We start from the raw sequence: 23,805 nt of genomic DNA on the forward strand, positions 1-23,805 counted from the left end.
ATTGAACGATTCTTTTATTGGCCTAAAATGCGAAAGGATGTGTTTCGTTGTCACACAGTGCAGCATTTGTCAAAAGGTAAAAGCTCCTCAAGGTAAGCAGCAGGGCCTCTTGCTTCCACTGCCCATTCTCGATAGATCTTTTCAGGATATTTCTATGGATTTTGTGACTAACCTTCCACCTAGTTTGCATTCAAGGAACACTCAATGTTTGACAATTGTTGACCGTTTCAGCAAGTTTTGCATGTTGATTCCTTGTAAGGACACAATCACCACACAAGATGTAGCACGGTTGTTTATAAAGCATCGGTACCCCCTCTGTGGTTTGCCAAAATCAATTGTTTCAGATAGTACCGATGCCAAAAAGAGCTAGTGCTAGGTTTCTTTTATAGTAACTTAGCAAATCTATGAGAATGATATAGCCCAGATAAGTAACTTCAGTGAGACTATGAGCACGGTTGTTCATAAAGCATTGGTACCCCCCTTGTGGTTACTATAAAAGAAACCTCAGACCATACTTTTTGAAGTTCAAGGATCGAGGAACCCACGAGGCAGTGTGTCGATGAAAAGTTTTTCAAAGATTACACAGAGTTGTTGGCAGACTACAAGGAAGCCATGCAGCTCGATACCAGTACCTTATTTTGAAAAGGAGGGGATGTCACGTGCACCTCTACCCTATGTGCATGTGGACAGCTACTTCACGTCTAGGGTTCAGGTCAGCTTAGGAAGTTAATTGGCGCCTTTGTGAGCCTATGTGTAGGCCATGCCTATCCAAGCACTTAGATTAGTTGCATATCCTCTGGTTGGACACAGCATGATCATCAGCACGACATTCAGTACCAATCATGAGCATTTTACAGTGCATAGAACCCATTTTCCCTATTTACTCATTTTTCACTTATTTATTAATAAGTGACTTTTGTTGGAAAAGTGAGATGGGCGAATTGCTAAGGAAATATAAAAGAAACCTAGCGGTCAGTCAATAGAAGCAGAAGAAACAAAGAGAGCACATGCAGAGCGCTCGTTGCTCGCTGCCCGCCATTGCCCAAACCCCCTCCCCACATCCCCCTCGCGCTGTCTCCCCCTGTTGTCGCCCGCCTCACCCGCTACTCGTTGGCTACTGCGCGCTGCCCACTGTGTGCTGCCCGCTGGCTGATGCGCGCTGCCACTGCCCCTGCCCTTGCCCGCCTCATCCTCCCCTTCCCCCACCCTTTCCCCCCTGTGCATGCCCCCTTCCCCCACTCCATTAGCCACGCCTTATCCCCCATCCCTCCGATCACGCTTTCGGCTAGCAGACAGGCTGTTTTTTTAGCTTCCTTGTGAACGCCTCGTCGCCAACGCTCTCCTGGATTCAATAGCAGATACAGAATGGCGGCTTCTACTCCACCTCAGAGGGACTCCACAAAAGCCCCCTCGCCCAACACTGCGGAGCCGACCCTTCGACTTGCTCTTTCGCCAAAAGAGCAAGCGAGCTTGATGGCCGAAATGGAGCATCTGCAAGCCACTTCGGTTATCTATAAGATCATTGGCACTCGACCCAGTCGGGACGAGGTTTGGGATTTACTACAGGCCCGTCTTCTCTCCGATGTGGGCAAGATCATTGATATCCAGATCCTCGGTAGAGGGTTCTACCAGGTCGAGTTCGAGTCTGCAGAGATGACGACTAAGGTGATTTCGATGAGCCCTCTCAGCATCAGAGTAGCTCGAGCTTACTTCCGGCGTTGGCATCACGGTTTTGACCCTACTACAAATGTTCTCGAAGAGGAGGCAAACTTGCCAATTTCGGTCTGTTTCCCGGGCCTGACGCGAGAGTACCTTCCCCTCCTACCCAGGATTGGTTCCATGTTCGGGATAGTCTCCACGCACGGCAGCTTCAGTTGTGGCCAAGGCCACAGGTTTACCTACTGTGTGGGTTCTCATTCATGACACGCACTCCCTCCCCAAGGTAGTATTTCTGCCTAGGGTGAGTAGGGGATAGACAGACAGAGTGTGGAGTATTCGGGTCTCCCGAACCAGTGTTTCATTTGCAGACAAATGGGCCATATGGCAAAGGCCTGTCCTCGCAGGAGACCTCAACCCACAGCGCATGCGCAGCCTCCCAAGGCTGAGCATGCCAAGCAGCCAGATACACAGGACGCACAAGCTGGCACATCGACAGAGACCAGTGATCAGCCAGCTGATAGTTGGCAACAGGTGCCTGGCCGCCGCCGAGACAGGGGAGGGCTCGTCCCACTACTCCCCCTGATGGCTGACCTTCTGCAGCTCAGCATCACTGGGTTCCGACTGCGAACCGTTTTGACCCCCTTCAGCAGGACCTGCATGAGGAGGCCCCGTCCACTTCTGTTCCTCCACCTCCGCTTCCTCCCTCACCCCTCCACCTTCGCCTCCCACCCCTCCTCTCTCCACGATGGGGCCCACGGTCTCGTCTCCCGCCCCTTCCGCCACTCCTTCTCAGTCGCAGGGTACTGGACATGCTTCTGCCTCGAGGCGTTCTCTTGGTAGTGCTTTCACTACGAGCCGTGTGGCTCGAGAGGGAAAGCCCCACTTGAGGCCGCCTTTTTTGGTGCACACTTCCCCCTTTGCAACGGTCCCTAGAGGTCTGACCAGCTTCGACATTCGCAGACATTGGGACTTCTTCGACTACAGCTTCACTCGGTTTCTGGGTGACTCCTCTTCCGACTTGGAGGAGGCCAGCTTTCGAGTCCACGCCCTCTTTCTTGCAGCTAGAGGCATTGAGGCCCTGGACACAACGGTGGGTTTCTCCTTTCCATTGCGTGGTAGGGATCTCCCAGAGTGGACCCAGCACACAGTCCTTGACTGGCTCCAGCTTCAGGCTACTGAGTTCTCACACCAACAGGGTGACAAATCTGGTACAGACTCTTTGGCCTCTCGCCAAGTTCGGCGTGGCACCTCCAGATGTAGCGGGGTGCAAGCACATTGTGGTGCATTTGTTTGCTAGCACTCAATGCCCTCCGTGCTATGTATTTGTGCATGAGGATTCTTGGACAGAGGATGTAGCCCTTCGGGCTGCACGCTCGGCTTGGACCTGGGCAAGACAGTCACTTCTTGCGCGTTTGTCTAGAGGTCGTTTGGATGCGGATTACTCCCCATCCAAGCCGGCCTCAAAGATAGCGAGGTTGGCTGCTGTGCCAGCATCTGTTTTCTCTCACTGACTCCATGAGGATCATCTCATGGAATGTGCAAGGACTAGGAGGGCCCCAGTTTCAGCGTCAGAGGGGTCGGCTGCGTCAAAAGCTACAGAGATGCCTTGTGGGTGGTGAGATTGACATTCTTATGCTACAGGAGCACCATCTGTGTGAGAGCCGCATTCGGCGATGTGGTCAGATTTTGCGTGGTCGCTATGAGACGTTTTGGTCAACTGCTTTTGGACCTAGAGGCATCCAGGGTGGGGTATGTACGACTATTGCGGATTCTTTGCAGCAGGCCATTGTGGGCAGAGGAATTATTGTGCCAGGCAGGGCTCAGTGGATCACTATGCAGGTTCAGGGTTGTCTCGTGGGCTTCCTGAACATCTATGCATCCAATGCGACGAGTGCACGGGTAGAGTTTTGGTCTCAGATTGTTGAGTCTCTGCCGCAGGCAGAGCAATGGTGCATAGAGGGTGACTTCAACATGTTGAAGGAACCCTCTGACAGGATTGGTGGTAGCCATACTACGGTGCATGGAGTTAAGCTGGGAGCTTGGGAGAGGTTTTGTATGACTCTGCGGGTTTCAGAAGTGTGGCAGCATGCCAGCTTTGTGAGGCCCCCAGACAGCTTGGCCTTCTCTCGTTCGGACCGCAGAGCGGGAGGCGTGAATCTATCTCGAATAGATCACTTCTACACTACTGACCACCTCTGTGACTTGGATGGGACAGTTAGCATTCTGGCAGGGACCTCCTTTCCGAACCATGTTCCAATGATCCTTAAAGTGACTGATAGGCAGAGGAGGGGGAGCACGATGCTTCGCATCCCAGAGAGGGTCTTGCTGGACTTAGCGCTTAGAGAGCGAGAGGAGGCTCTTTGGACAGAGAGCTTAGACATGCAGGAATCTCTTGCTAACAGAGTGGCCTCAGGACTTGCTCAGCTTAGTCTACTCTTTCTTCAGGAGTCTTCGACTCGCGTGGCTGCAGCGAGAGAGGAGGAGCAGCGTCTCCGACGGGGCATTGCTTCCTTGTAGAGGATGCAGGAGCAGCATCCAGACAGTCCTTGGTTGGAGAAGCAGTTACAGCAGGCTCGCAAGGAGCTCGTCAACACAGAGGAGAGGTGCCATGAGTTTGCTTTCCATCGATAGGCATCTCAATGGACCCAGATGGGTGATAGAGTGGCGTGCTTTCTTTGAGGCAGTAGGACCTCGGCATACGCATGCCAAGGTCAGTCAGTTGAGGAGGCCCGATGGGTCAGTTGCTTCAGAACCAGAGGACATGCGTGCAGTTGCTACTGACTTTTACCATGATTTACTGTCTGCAGAGCCCAAATCAGAGCGTCGCGATGCATGCAGAAAGCAGGTGTGGGCACAGATGCCTTGTCTTGTGACTGAGGAGATGCGCCAGAGGCTTGAGCTGCCTCTGCAGCTAGAGGAGCTGCACACAGCTCTTAGTGCACTCCCCCATGGTAGTTGTCCAGGTGAGGATGGCTTGACTCCCAGCTTTTTCTTGGAGTACTGGGACTTGCTTGGCTCAGATCTCTGTAGTGCTTTTCAGTACATCCTGCACTCAGGTGAGATGCCTGACAACATGAGTGAGGTTCTGATCTACCTCATTCCCAAGGAGGGTGGCTCCTTGGATGAGATTCGACAGTGGCGTCCCATCAACTCAACCTACAAAATTCTTGACAAGGCTCTAAGTTTGAGGATTCGGCCACTTCTAGAGAGCCTTATACATGGGACTCAGACAGGTTTTGTCAAGGAGCGTAGTATCCTTGACAACATCTTTACTTTTTGGGAGGCTTCTGCCCTCGCGCGGCTCCGTGGTGAGGATTTGATGATTTTTCTTCTCGATTTTGAGAAGGCCTACGACAGAGTAGATTGGGATTTTTTGGAGGGCACTCTACACAGGATGGGCTTCTCAAATGCTTGGATCAAAAGGGTGTCAGCTTTCTACAGATGGGCACACCGTCAGGTGCTTTTGTCAAGAGGTAGAGGTGATCGCTTCATGCTCACACATTCGGTCAGACATGGCTGCCCCCTTGCCCCCTTCCTCTCTCTATTCTATGATGAGGCGATGAGGAGGTTTTTGGTTTCACAGCAGGTTGGCTTACGTGGCTTAGCGCTCCCTATTCGGGGAGATGAGATACTGGACGCTGAGTGTGCAAACGACTCAGCCTTGTACTTGGTTGGCCCGAAGGCAAACCTACACAGGTGTGAGCACGCTCTTGAGACTTTCTGTTGTGCATCTGGCGCACTGATCAATTGGAGAAAGACAGTGGCTTTCTCAGTTGCTAGTGCTCTTACGCCCGATTGGATGGCAGGTGAGGGTTTCAGGTGGATTCCCCTAGGGATTGCAGTTCAGTACTTGGGCTGTCAGGTTGGTTTGGACTTGTCTTCCAAGCAGCAGATTGCTCCCCTCCTCCTGTCTATCAGGAGGAAGTTGTTACATTGGAGCTCCGCACGACTTTCTTTGGCAGGCAGAGTTGTAGTGGCCAACCAAGTGTTGTAACTTGTTGGCTACTATGTGGTACATCACTTCTTGTTGGATCTTCTCGAGTTCTTGTATCAGCCAGGTAGAGAGGTTGATCAGGAACTTCCTTTGGTCAGGGCGTGTCACTCAGATAGCCCGGGCCAAAGTGGCATGGCAGATCATCACTCTTCCTTGTTCTGAGAGAGGGTTGGGGATCATAGATCTAGCGCAGCAGAGCAGAGCCCTTCTTGGGAAATTCATCGTCAGAGGACTTCTTCCAGGTGAGGAGCCCTCGAAGGAGTTCTTGCTTCAGCAGCTTAGTGCTAGGGTGCCTCAGGTTGGAGGGCCGTGGCGACCCTCGACTCGATGGCTTTTCACAGAGATGGGCAAAGTTGGCTTGAGCAGGAGACTGGAGGACCGCTTCGCTGTGAGTCTGCTCTGATCTTGAGAGCAACTGCGGTGAGGCCTGGAGCAGCGTCAGCCTACTTGCACGCAGGAGCACCTGAGATAGCCCCTTGTTTGGAACCCCATGGTTAGCACTCAGAGAGGCCACTTGGTTGGTATTCGGCCTCATGTTTCCTGGGGTCCCATGGCAGAGGGTCCAACACGCTCTCTAGGTGACTGGTTACAGTTTTCAGGCTTGTCAGAGGAGCTGCAGGGCATTCAGCTACAGGGCATGAGAGAGGTGCAGAGCATGTGTCAGGACATCTCAGAGGCAGTACCAGCTGAGTGGCTCACACCTCCCGAGTCAGCAGCGCCCAGATGGATGGGAGCCTTCACGCGACTGGAGGTTCTCGAATCTCATCTCAGCTCGAGCTTGCTCAGAGACTATACCCTCCTTGTTTTTCGAGCTACATGGTGAGGGACGCCTACACCGAGTTGCAGTAGAGGCCTCGCAAGTGGCAGAGTGTTGTTTTCAGAGGATCCACGTGGTCGGCATCTGTGGGAGGACTTGTGTCATAGATCCCGACCCAGCGAGCACGAGTACAGTGGGATCCTGGAGAGTGGCTTTGGAAGGACCCTTTCTCCTCTACAGACCATCCAGACGTCCCTTTCTTTCAGTACACTGTTCGACTGGGACGTCACATTGTGGCAACGCACAGAGAGGCTCGTCCTGCTGCAACACCTCACTGGCAGGAGGGTCTCACAGCTGAGTTCTTGGAAACTTTTTGGGAGAGATTATGGGACTCCAGACAGCCGAGATGAGTCACTTTGTTCCAATGGCTGGTTGCACACAGAGCTACAGCAGTTGGGAGCTGGCTTGTAAATTGTGGTCTCTCGGTCGCATGTGCAGCTTGTGACCATCTTGTGGAGAGTCAGCGTCGCTCTCTTTGGGACTATCATTTGGCATAGCAGGTGTGGCTTCGTGTCCTTCGGCTGATGCCAGCTCTTTCCACAGCTCGGCAGTACACTTGGGGGGCAACTGCTTGGTCCACTCTCACGGGCCCGGCACTTCAGTTTGAGCTATCTTTCACTAGCAGGATGATAGTGATGCAGGGGGGTCGACCTACACTCCAGCCTGCTACAGAGCTTACTCCACAAGAGTGGTGCAAGGAGAGAGAGGGGTGTTGGGAGCTCATCAGTGGCCTGACACTTTGGTTCATCTGGCGGACCCGCTGCTTCCGCATCTTCGAGGCTCACCCTATACCACCAGCAGAGACTGTTCGGAATCTTTGACTAGAGAAGATCCATGCTCTCAGAGGACAATTCCAGAGACTCCAGGACAGTTCCGACCGCATGCGGGAGCACAGAGAGGCTTTCCTTCGACTCTGGCGTCCTCGGCCTTTTTTCACCATGGTCCAGGGTCTGCTCAGATGGCACTACCATCCACCTGTGTGGCTCTTCCCTCCTCCCATCTCTTGATTTAGCCTCATTGTATACATGTTTTTTCATTGGGAGAGTCTCCCATCATGTTTGTTGTACCCCTCTCTTGTAGAGGTGGTTGTAGCCCTATGGGCAGTTTTCATAAACTAATAGAAGGATCTTTTTCTCGGGAAAAAAAAAGAGAGCACATGCAACCTCTGCAGCAGGCCCTCTAGCGTTTCTCCTCAGCAACAACCCTCAAGAAGACCTAGCGTTTTCAGTAAGCTCCATCAGCATTCAGCGCCAGTGTTTCCAGCATTCAACACCAGTGTTCTCAGCCCAGATACAATAGAGTTTTTCAGCCAGTAAGTCCAGCGTTTTTCAGCCAGTCCAGTGTTTCAGCCCTACAGCAGTAGCGTTTTTCAGCACGATAGCCTCAATTTCCAGCCCTAGTCGTCGCCGTTAGCATCGACTTAGCCTTTTCTAGTATCATAGCATATCACCGTTGTACTAGATTTGTGCAATCAATAGCATAGACCTCTCTTGCCATCGAGAGAGGGGCCCTTGGAGGAGGGTTTGAGAACTGTCTGGTGTCGTATTCTCTCTATCTCTCTCAATCTCGGCACCTTTATTCACAGTAGCATTCACCTTGTTTGTGATCATTGCACTCTCTCACTAAGGGAACGGAAGGCTCTTCCTTCCGTAAGTAAAAGGAACCCTTGAGCACAATTCGGAGCACTCATCTTGAGCAAGATCAACACACTTCCGCTGCACCTTACATTGGTATCAGGGCTTTGGCACCTTACTCCACCCACCCACCCTTCTTGCCTTGCAATTGCACTTTTGAGTGCTTTGGTTACCTCCTTTGTGATCTCTTCTTTGAATGCTACCTTGCCGGATTCATGGACTTCTCCCTCTTCCAACTTGGATTGTGTCCATAGTGATGGCACTTCCCCCTTGAGTAAGACCACTTTATCACAGGTATGTTGCTTCCCCTATTCCCACGCTTGTCAGGCTTGCTTTGATTTTGAGAGAGAAAATGAAACGAAATGAAATATGAGAGAGAGAGAGAGAGAGAGAGAGAGAGAGAGAGAGAGAGAGAAATGAAAGGAAAATGTAATATTATTGTCTTCAAAAGGCCAAAATGACCTATGAGACCAAAAGGTTACATGTGGTGAATCTAATACCAGGTCTTGGTACAAAAAGTACACACACACACAAAGAGAGAGAGAGAGAGAGAGAGAGAGAGAGAGAGAGAGAGAGATGACGTGAAATGTTATAATAACGTCTTCTAAAGGCCATATTGACCTATGAGACCAAAGAGTTACATCATGGTGAATTTGATACAAGGTCTAGATAAAAAGAAAGAAAGAAACTATCTAAACAAAAATATTACTAGAGCAGTAGCAAGAGCCTAAGAGGTAAATAGACAAGAGGTGGGTGTGTATCTCGAGAACTGATACAAAACGGTTGATATGTGTATCAGAATCTAGAAATGGCTCGCATCGGCCGTTGCATGATCGTGTCGATGTCCTCCATGGTGAGAGGCTGCATAGGGCGTCTCCCATGTCTCACCAAGATCTGATCCTCTGTTGCAACCTCCTCTATTGAGGGGAGTATCCCCTCATCCCAACCCTCCTAGATTTCCCTAGCTTTGCCACTCGATCACTCAGTATACCTCTGCTAGTGATGTGTTGGTATCCCTGCTCTCTAGCTGGTCTCGTCTATGCTCAAGCTCTGGATGGAAGAACATTGTGATTTGTCTCCAGGCGTGTCTCCCAGTGTGAGCATCTCTCTCTCAGTAACCCTGCTCGATATCGTTGAATCTCCAATAGATAGAGGACCACAACCCTCTCTAAAGAGACAATGAAAGCGGCCACCTATCTCATAGTATGTTGTACAGTGGCATATATAGTGAAGCTTTATCTCTAGCTCTCTCTGAGACAACTGGCACACCCAGGCGTCAGCTAAAATGCCTTGATAATCACAGTCTCAATCTCCAAATGATGTGACGACGTTCGAATCTGTCCAATAGCACATCGTAATCCATGGGACAAGTGTCCATGTGGGGAGGCCTAGATTAAGAACCCATCCTCTGTGAGCTGGAGAAAATGCTTCTGTATGTAGTCATCTTCGTGTCCAGCTCTTGTATAGGTTGTATCCATGTCTTCTAAGTATCTAACTGAATAGATCTTGTCATAAGTCTAGTGACCTCCCTTCGTGTCAGAGAGAGAGGGTGCATCTAGATAATATTGAAAGGGGGGGAGCCTATCCATAGTGAAACCATGTAGTAGCTCAAACCATGCTGCCATCTGTGCATACCAATATGACATATCTCCCTGTGCTGTCAAGTGTCGGGAGGAGTATAACGATCTCGTGGGAGATCCTGTAAGCTGGGTATGAATGCCACTAATCTCGTTAAGCCTTAAGCACCAAAGGAGGGGCAACCAACTCTACTCGAATGATCACATGGGGAACCGAGGCCAGCCTTGATCATGTAAGGTGTGAGCTTTGTCCTAGAGTCACTAGAGTATGAGTCAAGGAGAGAAAAGGTGGAATTATCCCACATGTAGTGGTGGAAGGCTATAGAGCTACTTAAAGCTCATTTCATGAATGAACAAATTCATTCCAAGTTTGCATTATATGTCTCTTGTTTATGGTGAGCTTGTGATGGGTTAGCAAACTACTCAAGATCGTATTTATGAGTCCAAGTTAATCTTATCTTGAAATCTAATTCGCTTGAGTAACAATCTAGCCTACACACACTTGTGTTCATTATGTTTGTCTTCCATCCACCCAAGCTAGCACGATCCCATTCTCATTACATCATCTTAGAGATCACGGAGAGAAGTGGCCTCTCCATGTCTCGATACCCTTATGTATGTCCATGCTGATGACTCTAATGATCTATTGAGAGTCCCCATATCTGCATCCATATAGCATAGCTGAGGTAACCACAGTATCAAAAAGCAATAGCTTGGTGCGAGGCTCCTAGAACTGAACCTGTGAGCACATCCTCTCCAAAACTCCCAAAGCTGTATGCTCTAGTCAATCTAGTCTCTACCGCTCTCCTCATGGATAAAATTGGGCAAATAAAAACCACCCCAAGGTAAGTGTACATATCCATATACTCCATTCGGTCCCATCCATAGGTAAAACTGGGTGCTGATCGCCTAACCCATTGCGCTATAGTATTGAATACCATAGCCTTGGTCTTCACAAGGTTAACAGACATACTAGTATCCTACGCAAATGTGGGTAAAGCATCAACATGGCGTTGCATCCCCTTAGGTGAATCTGAAATAAGCACAATATCATTTTCATACAACAATAGGGGTATCCATGTCCCTGCCAACTGTGCTCCTCAATCACCCTCCATCTCTATGTAGTCTGAAGCCTCATCCACGTACATGCCAAAAAGAGTGGGGGATAGTGGGTAGCCCTGTTTCATCCAAATGGTGGAGTGACAATCTCTGACATCCCCTGGGGCATATGCACTCGTCCTATATATGTCATGTACAAGGCCATGATCCCCCGTATGAGCTCTACTGGCACTCCCAGCTCCTTCAGTCTACGCATCAATCTGCCCCCCCGAAACTATATCAAAAGCTTTGCGAAAATCCACAAAGCTACAATAAATCCACCTCCCATGAATTTTCCCTCCTCAAGAGTAGCTCGTAGTGTGAGAATGTGATCTAGGGTAGAGAAACCCCTCCTGAAACCAGCTTGGCTTGGCGCTCAGATACATTCCTTTTCTGCCCATCTGCGCATGTCATGCTTAGAGAGAGAGAGAGAGAGAGAGAGAGAGAGAGAGAGAGAGAGATGAAATGAAATGAAATGATATATTAATGTCTTCAAAAGGCCAAAATGACCTATGAGACCATCAGATACAAAGTGGTGAATCTAATACAATGTCAGAAGTACAAGTACAAAAAGTATTGAATGTAAAATGTGAAAAATGAAAAATAAAGTGTGAGATGTGAAATGTGAAATGTGAAATGTGAAATGTGAAATGTAGAATAGGCCCTCAATGACATTCTGGGTGTCGTGCTAGAATGCCTCTAATCCTCTGTTGTCGATGGAGTGTGCTCTTGTGTCTCGGTCGTGGTCGTCTCGATCTCCCGAGCTCAGTCGCCCTGTCAATGAGGGTGCCTCTGGTATGAATGTGGGTACAACTTTGTGCTGGTGGTTGGTCTCCTGGCTCCCTCGATCCAAAGAAATCTGTGATCTGTCTGTGTGACTGTCGTAGACCATGTCTCCTCAACAGATTATCTCTACGTCGATGTAGCTCAAGTAGATATAAGCCAAGGCATCTCTGATCTTGATACCTCATGACTCTATCTAGGGGTCCAAAACCCTCCCTGAATAAGCAATAGAAGCGCCCTCGTATCTCATAATACACAATGCAGTGGCATATGTAGTGTAGCTTAGTGGCATATGTAGTGTAGCTTTGTCTCTGGCTCTCTATCGCATAGTTGGCATATCCTATACTCCGGTGGTATCCCTCTGAATCTACCCGTCTCAATCTCCAGCTGGTGTGAGGATGTGCGAATCTGACCAATAGCACATCGCAGACCATGAGACAAATGAGTGTCCATGTAGCTCGGACGAATCACAAACCCATCTCCCGAAAGTTGGAGAAGATGCTCTTTGTAGAAAGCCATCTTCGTGCCCAACTCCTACATCGGCTCTACCCATGTCCTCCTTGTGTCCAACTGTATAAGATCCTGACGAATGAGTCTAGTGATCTCCGTCCGTGTGACTGGTAGTGAGGGTGCATCCAGGGAATACTAAAAAGGAGGCAGTCTATCCATGCTGAAACCATGCCTCTGAAACCATGAGGTCATCTGCGCATACCAACATGATGCATCTCCCTGCATCGCTAACTGTCTAGAGGACTCAAGAGCCAATCTAGTATATCTGCCTCTATGTGTATCCCATAGACTGTGCATAAAGGACACTGATCTGGTAAGAGCGTCAATCTCTATAGGAGGGGCGGCTACCTTCGCTCGAATAATCGCATGTGGTACGGAGGCCTTGGCTCTAATCATCCGGGATATCATAGATACCAAGGGTCTCTCCATGCTCCTCCAACTGTCATGATTCACAGATGGTCCCCAAACCTGGACCCCATAAAGCATAGCTGAAGCAACCAAAGTATCAAAGAGCCATAGCTTTGTTCGTAGTTCTTGAAACTGAACCTGCGAACACATCCTCTCTAGCCCTCCCAATGCCGCATAGGCTCTGGACCATCTAGTCTCTACTGCTCTCCTCAGAGTAAACCTCGGTCCCGTGAATACCACACCCAGATATGTATATGCATCTGTGTACTCCACAGTGTCCTGACCATATACGAGTGTAGGTGAGAGAAAGAAAAGAAAATGAAATGTTATATTAACGTCTTCAAAAGGCCAAAACGACCTATGAGACCAAAAAGTTACAACGCGGTGAATCTGATACAATGTTTGAGTACCAAAAATAATAGGTACTGAAAAAAGGCGCACTATAGAATCCTAAACTGCTAGATGTGAACTAAGCAGCTAGCTGGAACTCTGTAGGATATGAGTAGGGGGAAGAAATTAGAGAGAGAGAGAGAGAGAGAGAGAGAGAGAGAGAAGAAGAAGAGAATTTTTAACGTCGTAGGAAACTATCCCAAGAGACCTTAAATATCTATCTATATATATATATATATATATATATATATATATATATATTATATATATATATATATATATATATATATATATATATATATATATATATATATAGAGAGAGAGAGAGAGAGAGAGAGAATGAAATGAAATGTTATATTAACGTCTTCAGAAGGCCGGAATGACGTATGAGACCAGAGAGAGAGAGAGAGAGAGAGAGAGCATGCAAAACAGAGCATTCCCTACTAGGTAAGATAGAAAGTACCCATTCTTTGATCTCTGGACCACCCTTTTCCAATCCAAGCTCAGACATAATGTCCTTCCCATTTAACAAGGGCTTTAACTCCCATACATTCTCAAGGCCTACAAATGGAATGAAAACCAGACAAAATGGTTTGTGATAGTCAAAACAAATTTACAAGGTCAATAAAGCTTCACCTAAATTTATTATCGCTGCCTCAGCAGCCAAGCATCGGTCTGCCTTCTCTTTGACTTGTTGAGTTTGAAGGTATATGCCCACAGTTGATTCTGTGAGAGATTCAAGCAGTAGGGCGACCCTCCAAAGCTCCTTAATGTCACCGATCCATAACCCTATGAACAAATTGCAAGTCCTGAACACCACATGTGATTCAGCAATCTAGCGTGAAATTCACAGCCAACATCTTAATACCCGTCCTGATCATTTTTCTTGATTGACTTGCCACTTCCCAATCTTCTGCTTCAGCATTGTCTAGGTTTTCTTTCTCCTCATCAAACAACACCTTTAATACATTTGTTAAGCCATCTGCTGCATTATGGAGGTCAACCACCTGTATTTCATATAACTTGATGTCAAAGCAACTTTTTTGCATATAAGAAAGGAGGGAGAAGGGGGGGGGGGGGGGGGGGGGGGGGGGGGGGGGTGTTCTTGTTGTCAGAACAGCGGTAGCTTGTTCTTGAAGCAAATCATTTACCACATTAGCATCCTGGGTTCTCAGCTTCAGGGAGTCCCTCATGATGGTGCTGGCCACAGGAATCTGCACAGCTAAGTAACTTAAGAATATCGAACAAGCATTTTTTAGGTCTCTTTTTATATGTTGGAGCGCACAGCAATTTTGTAGCCTGCCCTACATGATTATCGCATTAAACATTGATAATCTACTTATTGAACAACCCAACTGCAATATATTATTTTCATGGGCTTTAAACCCAGTGAATGGCAACATGTTCCCCACTAGCGTCCCCAGGCAAGTTTTGGAAGAATCCTTAACGATCAAGGATGAAGGCGAAGACACAAGAGAACCAAAAACCATGGCAGTTGAAGATACATTGATGTCGATCAGCATGGAAGCCTATATCAAAGAAGGATGAAGACTTGCATGAAGGAGAAGCAAAGAATTTGGATTTCAACACATTGTTGAGGCAGGTTTGTTCAAAGCTATTGCTAGATATGTTATTCAGTGCAGCTTTGCAATAGTTTGCTTTTGTCACAAAGGCTTTTAGCAGCAAGTTCTTGCTCAAAATTATCGGAAGGTGTAACAAAGCGATGACACGGTAGTCCCAACTAGAGAGAGAGAGAGAGAGAGAGAGAGAGAGAGAATGAAATGAAATGAAATGTTATATTAACGTCTTCAAAAGGCCAAAATGACCTATGAGACCAAAAAGTCACAATTGGTGAATCTGATACCATGTCTGAGTACAGAAATTACAAAGTTACAAAGAACTAACACTAAGATGCTAAGGAGAAAGGAAATTTGGGGGGGGGGGGGGGGGGGGGGGGGGGGGGGTGTTGTGGGTTCAGATGAAATCTCTCATCGGTCGCTGTCGGATCTCATCAACCTCCTCCATGGTAGTACTTTGGTTGGGCGTCTTGCATGTCGAGCTAGAGTGATCTGTATCTTCTGTTGCAGCCTTCGTCGGTAGTGGGAGACCCCCCGAGGTCGTGGCCGTCTGGCTGCCAAGTTCTGTGGCTCGATCAAGCAGTGTGCCTCTACTATCAGTAGGCTCTGAGATCTGCTGTAATGACTGCTCCGTTGGCTCTCCTCTGGCTGGTGTAAAGAAATCTGTGATTCGTCTCTGATACTGTCTTTCCTCTGATGTTCTGAGCAAGCTCTTCCTGAGTTTGCGCAGCTCTAGCAGGAACAATCCGAGACACCTCTGATCCTTGTATCTCATGACTCTAGAAAAAGGTCCGAACCCTTCTCTAAGCAGGCAGTGGAAGCGGCCGCGTATCTCATGGTATGCCGGGCAGTGACATGTGTAGTGCAGCTCTGTCTCTGGCTCTAAGTTGCATAGGTGACATATCCTAGCTCCTGCCGGCACCCCTCGAAATCGGCCAGTCTCGATTTGGAGCTGATGTCAGGATGTGCGTATATGTCCAATAGCGCATCTTATCCCATGAGATAAGTGTGTGTCCATGTATGCAGGCCTAGTCACAAAGCCGTCCTCCGTGAGTTGGAGAAGATGCTCTCTGTAGAAGGCCATCTTCATGCCTAACTCCTGTGTCGGCTGTATCCATGTGCTCCTGGTATTTAGCTAAATCAGATCCTGACGTATGAGTCTGGTGATCTCTATCCGTGTGAGAGACAGGGAGAGTGCATCCAAGGAGTATTGAAGCGGAGGTAATCTATCCATCTTGAGACCATGCGACTCAAACCATGCTGTCATCTGTCCATACCAGCATGCTGTATCGCCTTGTAGAGCTAGTTGTTGAGATGACTCCAAGGCAAGCTGAGCGTATCTGTCCCTGGGGAGATCCCATAGACCGTGCATAAGGGAAACTGATCTCGTCAATGCCTCCACCACGAGGGAGGGGAGGGGGGGGGGGGGGGGGGGGGGGGGGGGGGGGGGGGGGGGGGGGGGGGGGGGCTAGCTCGGCTCGGATAATCTCATGTGGTACTGAGGCCTTAGCCCGAATCATCCGAGCGATCATAGAGACCAGAGGCCTCTCCATACATTTCCATCCATCTGTGTTGCCAGATCTCCCATGGTGGTCTACTGAGGGTCCCCATACCTGAACTCCATAGAGCATAGCTGGAGTCACTAGAGTGTCAAAAAGCCAAAGCTTTGTTCGCGGTTACTGAAACTGAACCTGCGAACACATCCTCTCTAGTCCTCCCAAAGCTACATATGCTCTCGTCAGTCTAGTCTCTGATGCTCTCCTTAGTGAAAACACCGGTCCACCGAAGACTACCCCAAGATAAGTATATGCATCTGTGTACTCCACAGTCTCCTGGCCATACATAAATGTGAGTGCCGACCTCCTAACCCACTGTGGTGTGGTGTTGAACACCATAACCTTGGTTTTCCCCAGATTGACAGACAATCCACTGTCACGAGCAAATGTATGCAGAGCATCCAAGTGACGCTGCATCCTCTCTGGAGAGTCAGAAATCAGCAAAATATCATCAGTATATAGTAACAGCGGAATCCATGTCCCTGCTAGCTGAGCCCCCCTGTCCCCTTGACGCTCTACATAGTCCGAAAACTCATCCACATACATCCCAAAAAGAGTCGGGGATAGGAGGCATCCCTGCTTTACTCCAATAGTGGAGAGGACCATGTCCGACATTCCCTCAGTGGTGCGTACCCGCCCCATCACTCTCCTGTATAGAGCCAGAATCCCCCAAATCAGCTCTGTAGGCACAACATGTCCTGTAATCTGCGTATAAGTCTGGCTCTCGGCACTGTGTTGAAAGCTTTGAGGAAATCCACAAAGCCACAATAGATCCTCTTGCCATGGTGTCTACCCTCCTCAATAATAGCTCTGAGTGTCAGAATTTGGTCAAGAGTGGAGAAACCTCTCCTGAAACCTGCTTGCACTGGTGCTCTTATGCCCTCTCGCTTTGCCCATCTACTCATCTCTTGTTCAAGAATGGATGCATACAGCCTAGCTGATGTGTGACCAACCATGATGGTGCGATAATCATGGGATCTCCTGACTTGAAAATAGGCACAATCGTGGACATACTCCAAGTCTCAGGGAAGCCTTCATACATGGCTCGATTAAACATCATAGCCAGGAGCTCTGCGAGCATATCTCTGGCATGGATGAAGTGCTGTGCTACCAGACCATCATGATCATGTGCTCTCCTTGTCTTCATCCTTTCAGTAGCTTTCCTTACCCTGTCGGCAGTAAAGAAAGAACATGTCTCCGGGCATGTCTCTAGTGGGTCCGGTAGAGGTGGTTGTCCTGATGTTGTGCAGAGAGATGTGGCATATTCCCCGCATGTCTCAGTGGAGGTGACCGCTGGTGGTGGTGAATGTTCGTGGAATAGCCTCCATGCTTCGCCCGAGTCCTGACTTATAAATAACTGATACAGATCTTTCTCTAGCTGGGATAAATAAGCCCTTTTCTTTCGTCGCACTAGGCGGCGAAAGATAATCCGTGACTGTCTATGTGTGGAAATACCCATGAGCACTTCCCTCTGTAACTTGATCCTCATCTCTCTACACTCCTCGTCATACCAATTGTTCTGGGGCATTTTTCCAGATCGTCTTCGTGTAGGTTGGTTGTGGGGGTATGCTTCTGATGCTGCATCATGGAGCGTCTCTGTCAGTATCTAAGTGAGTTCATCTAGTGGCCGTCTTGGCTGCTGGGTGCATAGCTTCCTGAATATCTCATCCATATACATAGAGTCCGTCTCCCTCATGAAGGTATACCAGATGTGTGTAGGGACCTCTCCTAATGGAGCTGTGCTGAACTAAAGCGTCAGGGTGAAGGACAAGATAGCATGATCAACTACTACTCCAACTGGCCTAGTGCCCACCATGAAATCTTGAAAGAGTGGAATGAGACCTGGCTGGGCCATAACATAATCCACTGTGTTGGCACCATGTCGGTGTGGAAAGCAAGTAAAACCTCTAGCTGTCAAAAATCTTTGTAGGCCATTCAAAATGGCCAATCTATGTGTGGTTCCCATATCTATCAAGTATCTGCCATATTCCGTGTATTCCTCATCTTGTGATAATCTGGATAGACCCATCTCTGTAACGTCCAGCTCCCTAAGCATTTCCTCGGAAGTATCATAAAATATTGTCTGGTGGTGGGCAGTCCTAGCATTGAAATCCCCTAGTATGATAATGTCACCATCCTTAGAAAACTCCCATATGTCATTATCCAAAATAGCTAAGGGGGATTGTCCCCTAGGTCATGCATATACTGACATACTAGGAGGAAAGTAACAGATAGCAATGTAGAGGTATCTACCCGTCTCTGCCCTGAGCCTCACCCACATGTCCTAGCATGCTCATCCTTGCGCGCTATATATATCAATGGCTACAACTCCTCCCTGAATAGAACTGCCACTCCCCCTGAGCCTCGTCTCGGATGCTCCGATCTGGTCTCTTGTCTGCAGGCTGCATACCATCTATATCCGCTCACCTGTGGCATGGATTGCCCAACGGCTTGATGTGTCTCAGAGTAGAAGATGAGGTCTCTCCCTATGAAGCTATCCTCAAAGGCCCCTACATCAAGACGAAGTGAACCATTACAATTCCAGGTTGCCATCTTTAGTGTGGTCCCATAGGTCTCGCACCGTCATGCGGGACGTCGCTCCAATATCACCACCTTTCCATCTCTGTAAAAAGCAATCTTTCCCTTTTCCCTTGCTGCTCTAATTTCCGGCATTACTTCTTGCATATGAGCAATCTGCGAGAGGGTGAGGTCATCTCCAAGAAAGATGCCAGTCTTCTTTAGAGTCGGTCTCTTCTTCAGGAAATCCTTCTTCGCTTCTATGGAGGGGAATCGAAGAATGAATGCCCTTTCCTTGGAGGTTTCTCTGTTGCTCCCACTTTTCTTTGTGCCCACTCTCCAGCCCCTCGTATGCGTCCGCTCGTTGACCCCCACCAGAGTCATGAGTTCTTTCACCTCTTCCTCCACATTATCTTGGTCTCTGAGGCCACATATCCTTACATGTAAGGCCCGCATACGTCTCCTTTGCTCCTCTTCTAGTGTCAAGTTGATGATGGTTGGTGTGGGGGTGGGGGTTATTCCCTTGCCTTTCCCTTTCTTGACAATCTCGATCCATTTTTCGGCCTTTTCTGCTTTTTATTGGGTCTTTGTGATGACATCTACCCACGAGGTCGTCATTTCTTTTTGTTGCTCCCCACCTTCTTTGATGGCCTGCACTTGTTCCTTAATGTGTTAAGCTCTTCAATTACTGAGGGTTGAAGCTCTCCCTCTTCGACGACATTCTGCGATCGCACCTCTACAAGCTCTTTCTTGAGTAGTGCGATTTCCTCATCTTGAACCTTCACGCGATCCTCGAGTGTATGTATCATGCTTCCCTGTGCCGCCACGCGCACGTCGAGTATGTTGATAGTACCTAGGAGGTGGCGGTTGATCATGCTGATGGACTCGCTCATTTCTTCTTTGCATTTTTGGATGGCATCCTCCACCGGGTCATCTTTGCCATTCTGCTTCCTCATGGTCGGAAGGCCGCCACAGGAGAGGGAGAGGGATAAAGGAGTGAAAAGGAGTAGCTTTTCTCTCTCTCTCTCTCTCTCTCTCTCTCTCTCTCTCTCTCTCTCTCTCTCTCTCTCTCTCTCTCTCTCTCTCTCTCTCTCTCTCTCTCTCTCTCTCTCTCTCTCTCTCTCTCTCTCTCTACGCGGCTGGGTTTTCTCTCTACGCGGCTAAGTCTTTTTTCTTTTTTTTAAACTAACCCTCTTTCTCTCTCTACGCTCGCTAACCTTCTCTCTCTACGCTTCTCACCTCTCTCTCTCTCTCTACGCTTGAAAAATCAAATTTTCTCTCTCTGTCCTCTTTCTCTCTCTACGCACCATCTTTTCTCTCTTTCTCTCTCTACGCTTTTCTGCTTCTCTCTCTACACTTGTTTCTTTACTTCCATTCTCTCTCTACGCTCGGACAGCAAGGGGGAAAGCGCCCCGGGGGGGGGGGGGGGGGCAGCAGAGGGCAACAGCGCGGAGCCGGTGCGGCAGACAGCGGGAGCGGGGGGGTGGCAGGGGGTGCAAAGCTGCAGCGCGCAACAGAGCAGGTGGAACTGTGGCGGGGAGCGAGCGCGCAGCAGAGCAGCAGCAAGCAGCGGGCGAGCAACTGCTTGCAAGCAGGGAGCAGGGAACAAAGAGAGAGAGAGAGAGAGAGAGAGAGAGAGAGAGAGAGAGAGAGAGAGAGAGAGAGAGAGATGGAATGAAATGAAATGTTATATTAACGTCTTCAAAAGGCCAAAATGACCTATGAGGCCAATTTGTTACAAAATAGTGAATCTCATACCAAGTCTGGGTACAAAGGAACTAGAACAAAAATACTACTACTACTAGAATCCATCCTCATCTGCACTCTGGATGTCGAGAGAGTATGGCTCGAATCCTTTGCTGTAGTCTTCGTCGATGCTGTGTAGCCCCTCTCCTCAATCGTGGCCGTCTGGATCTCCATAGCTCCTATGCTCGGTTGATGAGAGTGCCAATAGTGGTGAAATGAGTGTGGACTGAGCTCTACAGTTATGGCTGCCCCTCTGGCTGTCCCATATCTAGTGAAAAGAAATCTATAATCTGTCTCTGGGACTGTCTCTCTCTAGCTCTCCCTAGTAAAGTGTCTCTATATCTGTGTAACTCAAGTAGATATAGCCCAAGACATCTCTGATCCTCATAACTCATGACCCTAGAGAAAGGACCGAAACCCTCTCTGAACAAGCAATGGAAACGGCCCCGAATCTCATAGTACATTGTGCAATGACATATGTAATGTAGCTCTGTCTCTGGTTCTAGCTTGCATAAGCAGCATATCCTCGTCTGCTGCTATCCCTCTGAATCTACAAGTCTCAATCTCCAGCTGATGTGAGGATGTGCGTATCTGACCAATGGCACACCGCAAACCATGAGACATATGTGTGTCCATGTAGCTGGGTCGAATCACAAATTCATCTCCTATGAGGTAGAGAAGATGCTCTATAGCTTGCATAAGCAGCATATCCTGGTTCTAGCTTGCATAAGCAGCATATCCTCGTCTGCTGCTATCCCTCTGAATCTACCAGTCTCAATCTCCAGCTGATGTGAGGATGTGCGTATTTGACCAATGGCACACCGCAAACCATGAGACATATGTGTGTCCATGTAGCTGGGTCGAATCACAAATTCATCTCCTATGAGGTAGAGAAGATGCTCTCTATAGAAAGCCATCTTCGTGCCCAACTACTGTGGCGGCTCTATCCATGTCCTTCTGGTATCCAGCTGGATCAAGTCCTGACGGAGAGTCTAGTAATCACCACTCGTGTAAGAGACATCGAGGGTGCTTGAAGAGAGTACTGGAAAGGGAGCAGTCTATCCATGGTGAAGCCATGCGTCTGGAACCATGATGTCATATAAGCATACCAGTATGAAGTGTCCCCCTGAAGAGCTAACTGTCTGGAAGACTCAAGGGCCAGTCCAGCATATCTGTCTCTAGTAGTATCCCACAAGTTGTGCACAAAGGAGACTGATCTAGTAAGAGCCTCAATCACCATAGGAGGGGCGGCTAGCTTTGCTCGAATGATAGCGTGGGGTACGGAGGCCTTGGCTCTGATCAGTCGAGAGATCATAGATACCAAGGGCCTCTCCATACGTCTCCAACCATCCTGGCCTACAGAAGGTTCCCATATCTGCACCCCATACAGCATAGTTGAGGCTACTAAAGTATCAAAGAGCCATAACTTTGTCCGAGGTTCCTGGAACTGAACCTGCGAACACATTCTCTCCAAGCCTCCCAAGGCTGCAAAAGCTCTAGTCAATCTAGTCTCTGTTGCTCTCCCCAAAGAAAACCTCGGCCCAGTGAAGACAACCCCAAGGTAAGTGTATGCTTCTGTATACTCCACAATCTCCTAACCATATGTGAAAGTCAGTGCTGATCTCCCGATCCACCGTGGTGTGGTGTTAAACACCATAACCTTACTTTTACCAAGGTTTACAGACAATCCACTATCCTCTGCAAAACTATGTAATGCATCCAATTGTCGCTGCATACCCTCTGGTGAGACAAAGATCAACACAATATCATCAGCATATAGCAACAATGGGATCCACGTCCCTGCTAGCTGGGCACCTCTATCACCCTCTCTGTCAATGTAATCAGACACCTCATCAATATACATACCAAATAGAGTAGGAGACAATGGGAAACCCTGTTTCACCCCAATGGTGGAGTGAACTAAATAAGATATCCCCTCCGGGGTGCGTACATGTCCCATCATTGATCTCTATAGAGCCAGAATCCCCCAAATCAACACTATGGGCATCCATATCTCCTGCAGTCTGCGCATCAGTCGAGCTCTCGGTTCCATGTCAAATGCTCTGCAGAAATCCACAAAGCTACAATAAATCCGTCTCCCATGTGACCTGCCCTCCTCAATGATGGCGCTCAGTGTCAGAATATGATCAAGAGTGGAGAAACCCCTCCTAAAACCGGCCTGGCCCTTTGCCCGTACACCCTCACCCTCTGCCCAATTACTCAACTGCTGCTCAAGAATGGATGCATACAACCATCCCAATGTGTGACCAACCATAATAGTGTGGTAATTCCCAAGCTCTATAGGATCACCTTCCTTGAAGATAAGCACAATAGTAGACAACCTCCAAGTCTCAGGTAACCCCTCACACATGACGCGATTGAACAACACTGCAAGAACCTCTACCAGCATATCTCTAGCATGTATAAAGTGCGCTGCTACTAGATCATCATGATCATATGCCTTGATGGTCCTCATCCTGTTATTGCCTCTCTTTACCATCTCAGTGGTAAAGAAGGTGTTGGTAGGTGGGCATGGCTCTGTAGGATCTGGAAGGGGGCCCTGTCCAAGGACTGTATATAACGATGTCGCATACTAGCCCCACACATCAAGAGAAGTAATCACTAGGGGAGGGGAGTGCTCATGAAAGAATTGCCATGCCTCTCCTGAGTCTCTACTCAAGAACAGTTGGTACAAGTCTCGCTCCATCTGTGCCAAGTTAGCTCGTTTTTTCCGTCGCACAAGGGGCCGGGAAGCAATTCGAGACTGTTTGTAGTGATGACTCCTAAAAGAAGATCTCTCTGGAGCTGGGCTCTCATCTCTCTGCACTCCTCATCATACCAACTATTCTGGGGCATGGTCCCAGAATGTTGCCTCCGACCCGGCTGTGTGTGGATATGCCTCTGATGTTGCACCATGCAATGTATCAATCAGTAAAGTGATGCACTCCTCGACTGAGAGGCCAGGACCAACTGTGCATAGACGGCTATAGATATCCTCTGTATAAACGGATTCAGTCTCTGGTGTAAATGTATAACGGCTATGTAACCTGCCTCTTGATATCTGTGATATACTATACTAAAATGAAATGGACAATGTCAAAAGAGCATGATCCACTGCTACGCCCACTGATATGGCTCCCACTATGAAATCTTGAATACAAGAAATAAAGCTCGACTGTGCCATAACATAGTCCATTGTACTCGCCTCGTGTCTGTGTGGAAAGCAGTAAAACCGGTTGCTCCAGGAAATCGCTATAAGCCATTAAGTATGGCTAACCCATGTGTGGCCGTCATCTCCGTGAGATATCTCTCATATTTCGTCTCCTCTCTGTCATGTGAGCATCCGTCAAGCCCCAAGTCACCCACATCCAGCTCTCTAAGCATCTCGTTTGAAGTGTCGTAGAAGACTGTCTGAGAGTTGCCCGTTCGGGCATTGAAGTCCCCTAGGAAGATGATATCACCATCCCTAGAAAAATCCCATACATCATCATCTAGTATAGAGAAAGGCGAGTGTCCTCTGGGTGCGGCATATACGGACG

General features: G+C 48.5%; 1 protein-coding gene across 4 annotated transcripts in view; it reads right to left on the reverse strand.

Moving 5' to 3' along the window:
* The window catches only part of LOC147427137 (Polynucleotide adenylyltransferase family protein), a 133,456-nt gene that overhangs the window by 20,667 nt on the left and 88,984 nt on the right, over positions 1-23,805 (reverse strand). For 2 of the 4 annotated variants that reach the window (XM_086498017.1, XM_086498016.1), the window contains exons 11-14: positions 14,022-14,084; positions 13,739-13,877; positions 13,507-13,659; positions 13,334-13,431 (exon numbers count right to left, since the gene is read on the reverse strand). In XM_086498017.1, coding sequence (XP_086354143.1) covers positions 13,334-13,431; positions 13,507-13,659; positions 13,739-13,877; positions 14,022-14,084 — 453 coding nt within the window. The remainder of the gene's footprint in view (positions 1-13,333; positions 13,432-13,506; positions 13,660-13,738; positions 13,878-14,021; positions 14,085-23,805) is intronic. The other 2 variants (XM_086498019.1, XM_086498018.1) reach the window with 1 other exon arrangement.

The sequence above is a fragment of the Adiantum capillus-veneris genome, chromosome 24 (assembly GCF_014529385.1).
Source record: "Adiantum capillus-veneris isolate H3 chromosome 24, ASM1452938v2, whole genome shotgun sequence".
NCBI lineage: Eukaryota > Viridiplantae > Streptophyta > Polypodiopsida > Polypodiales > Pteridaceae > Adiantum > Adiantum capillus-veneris.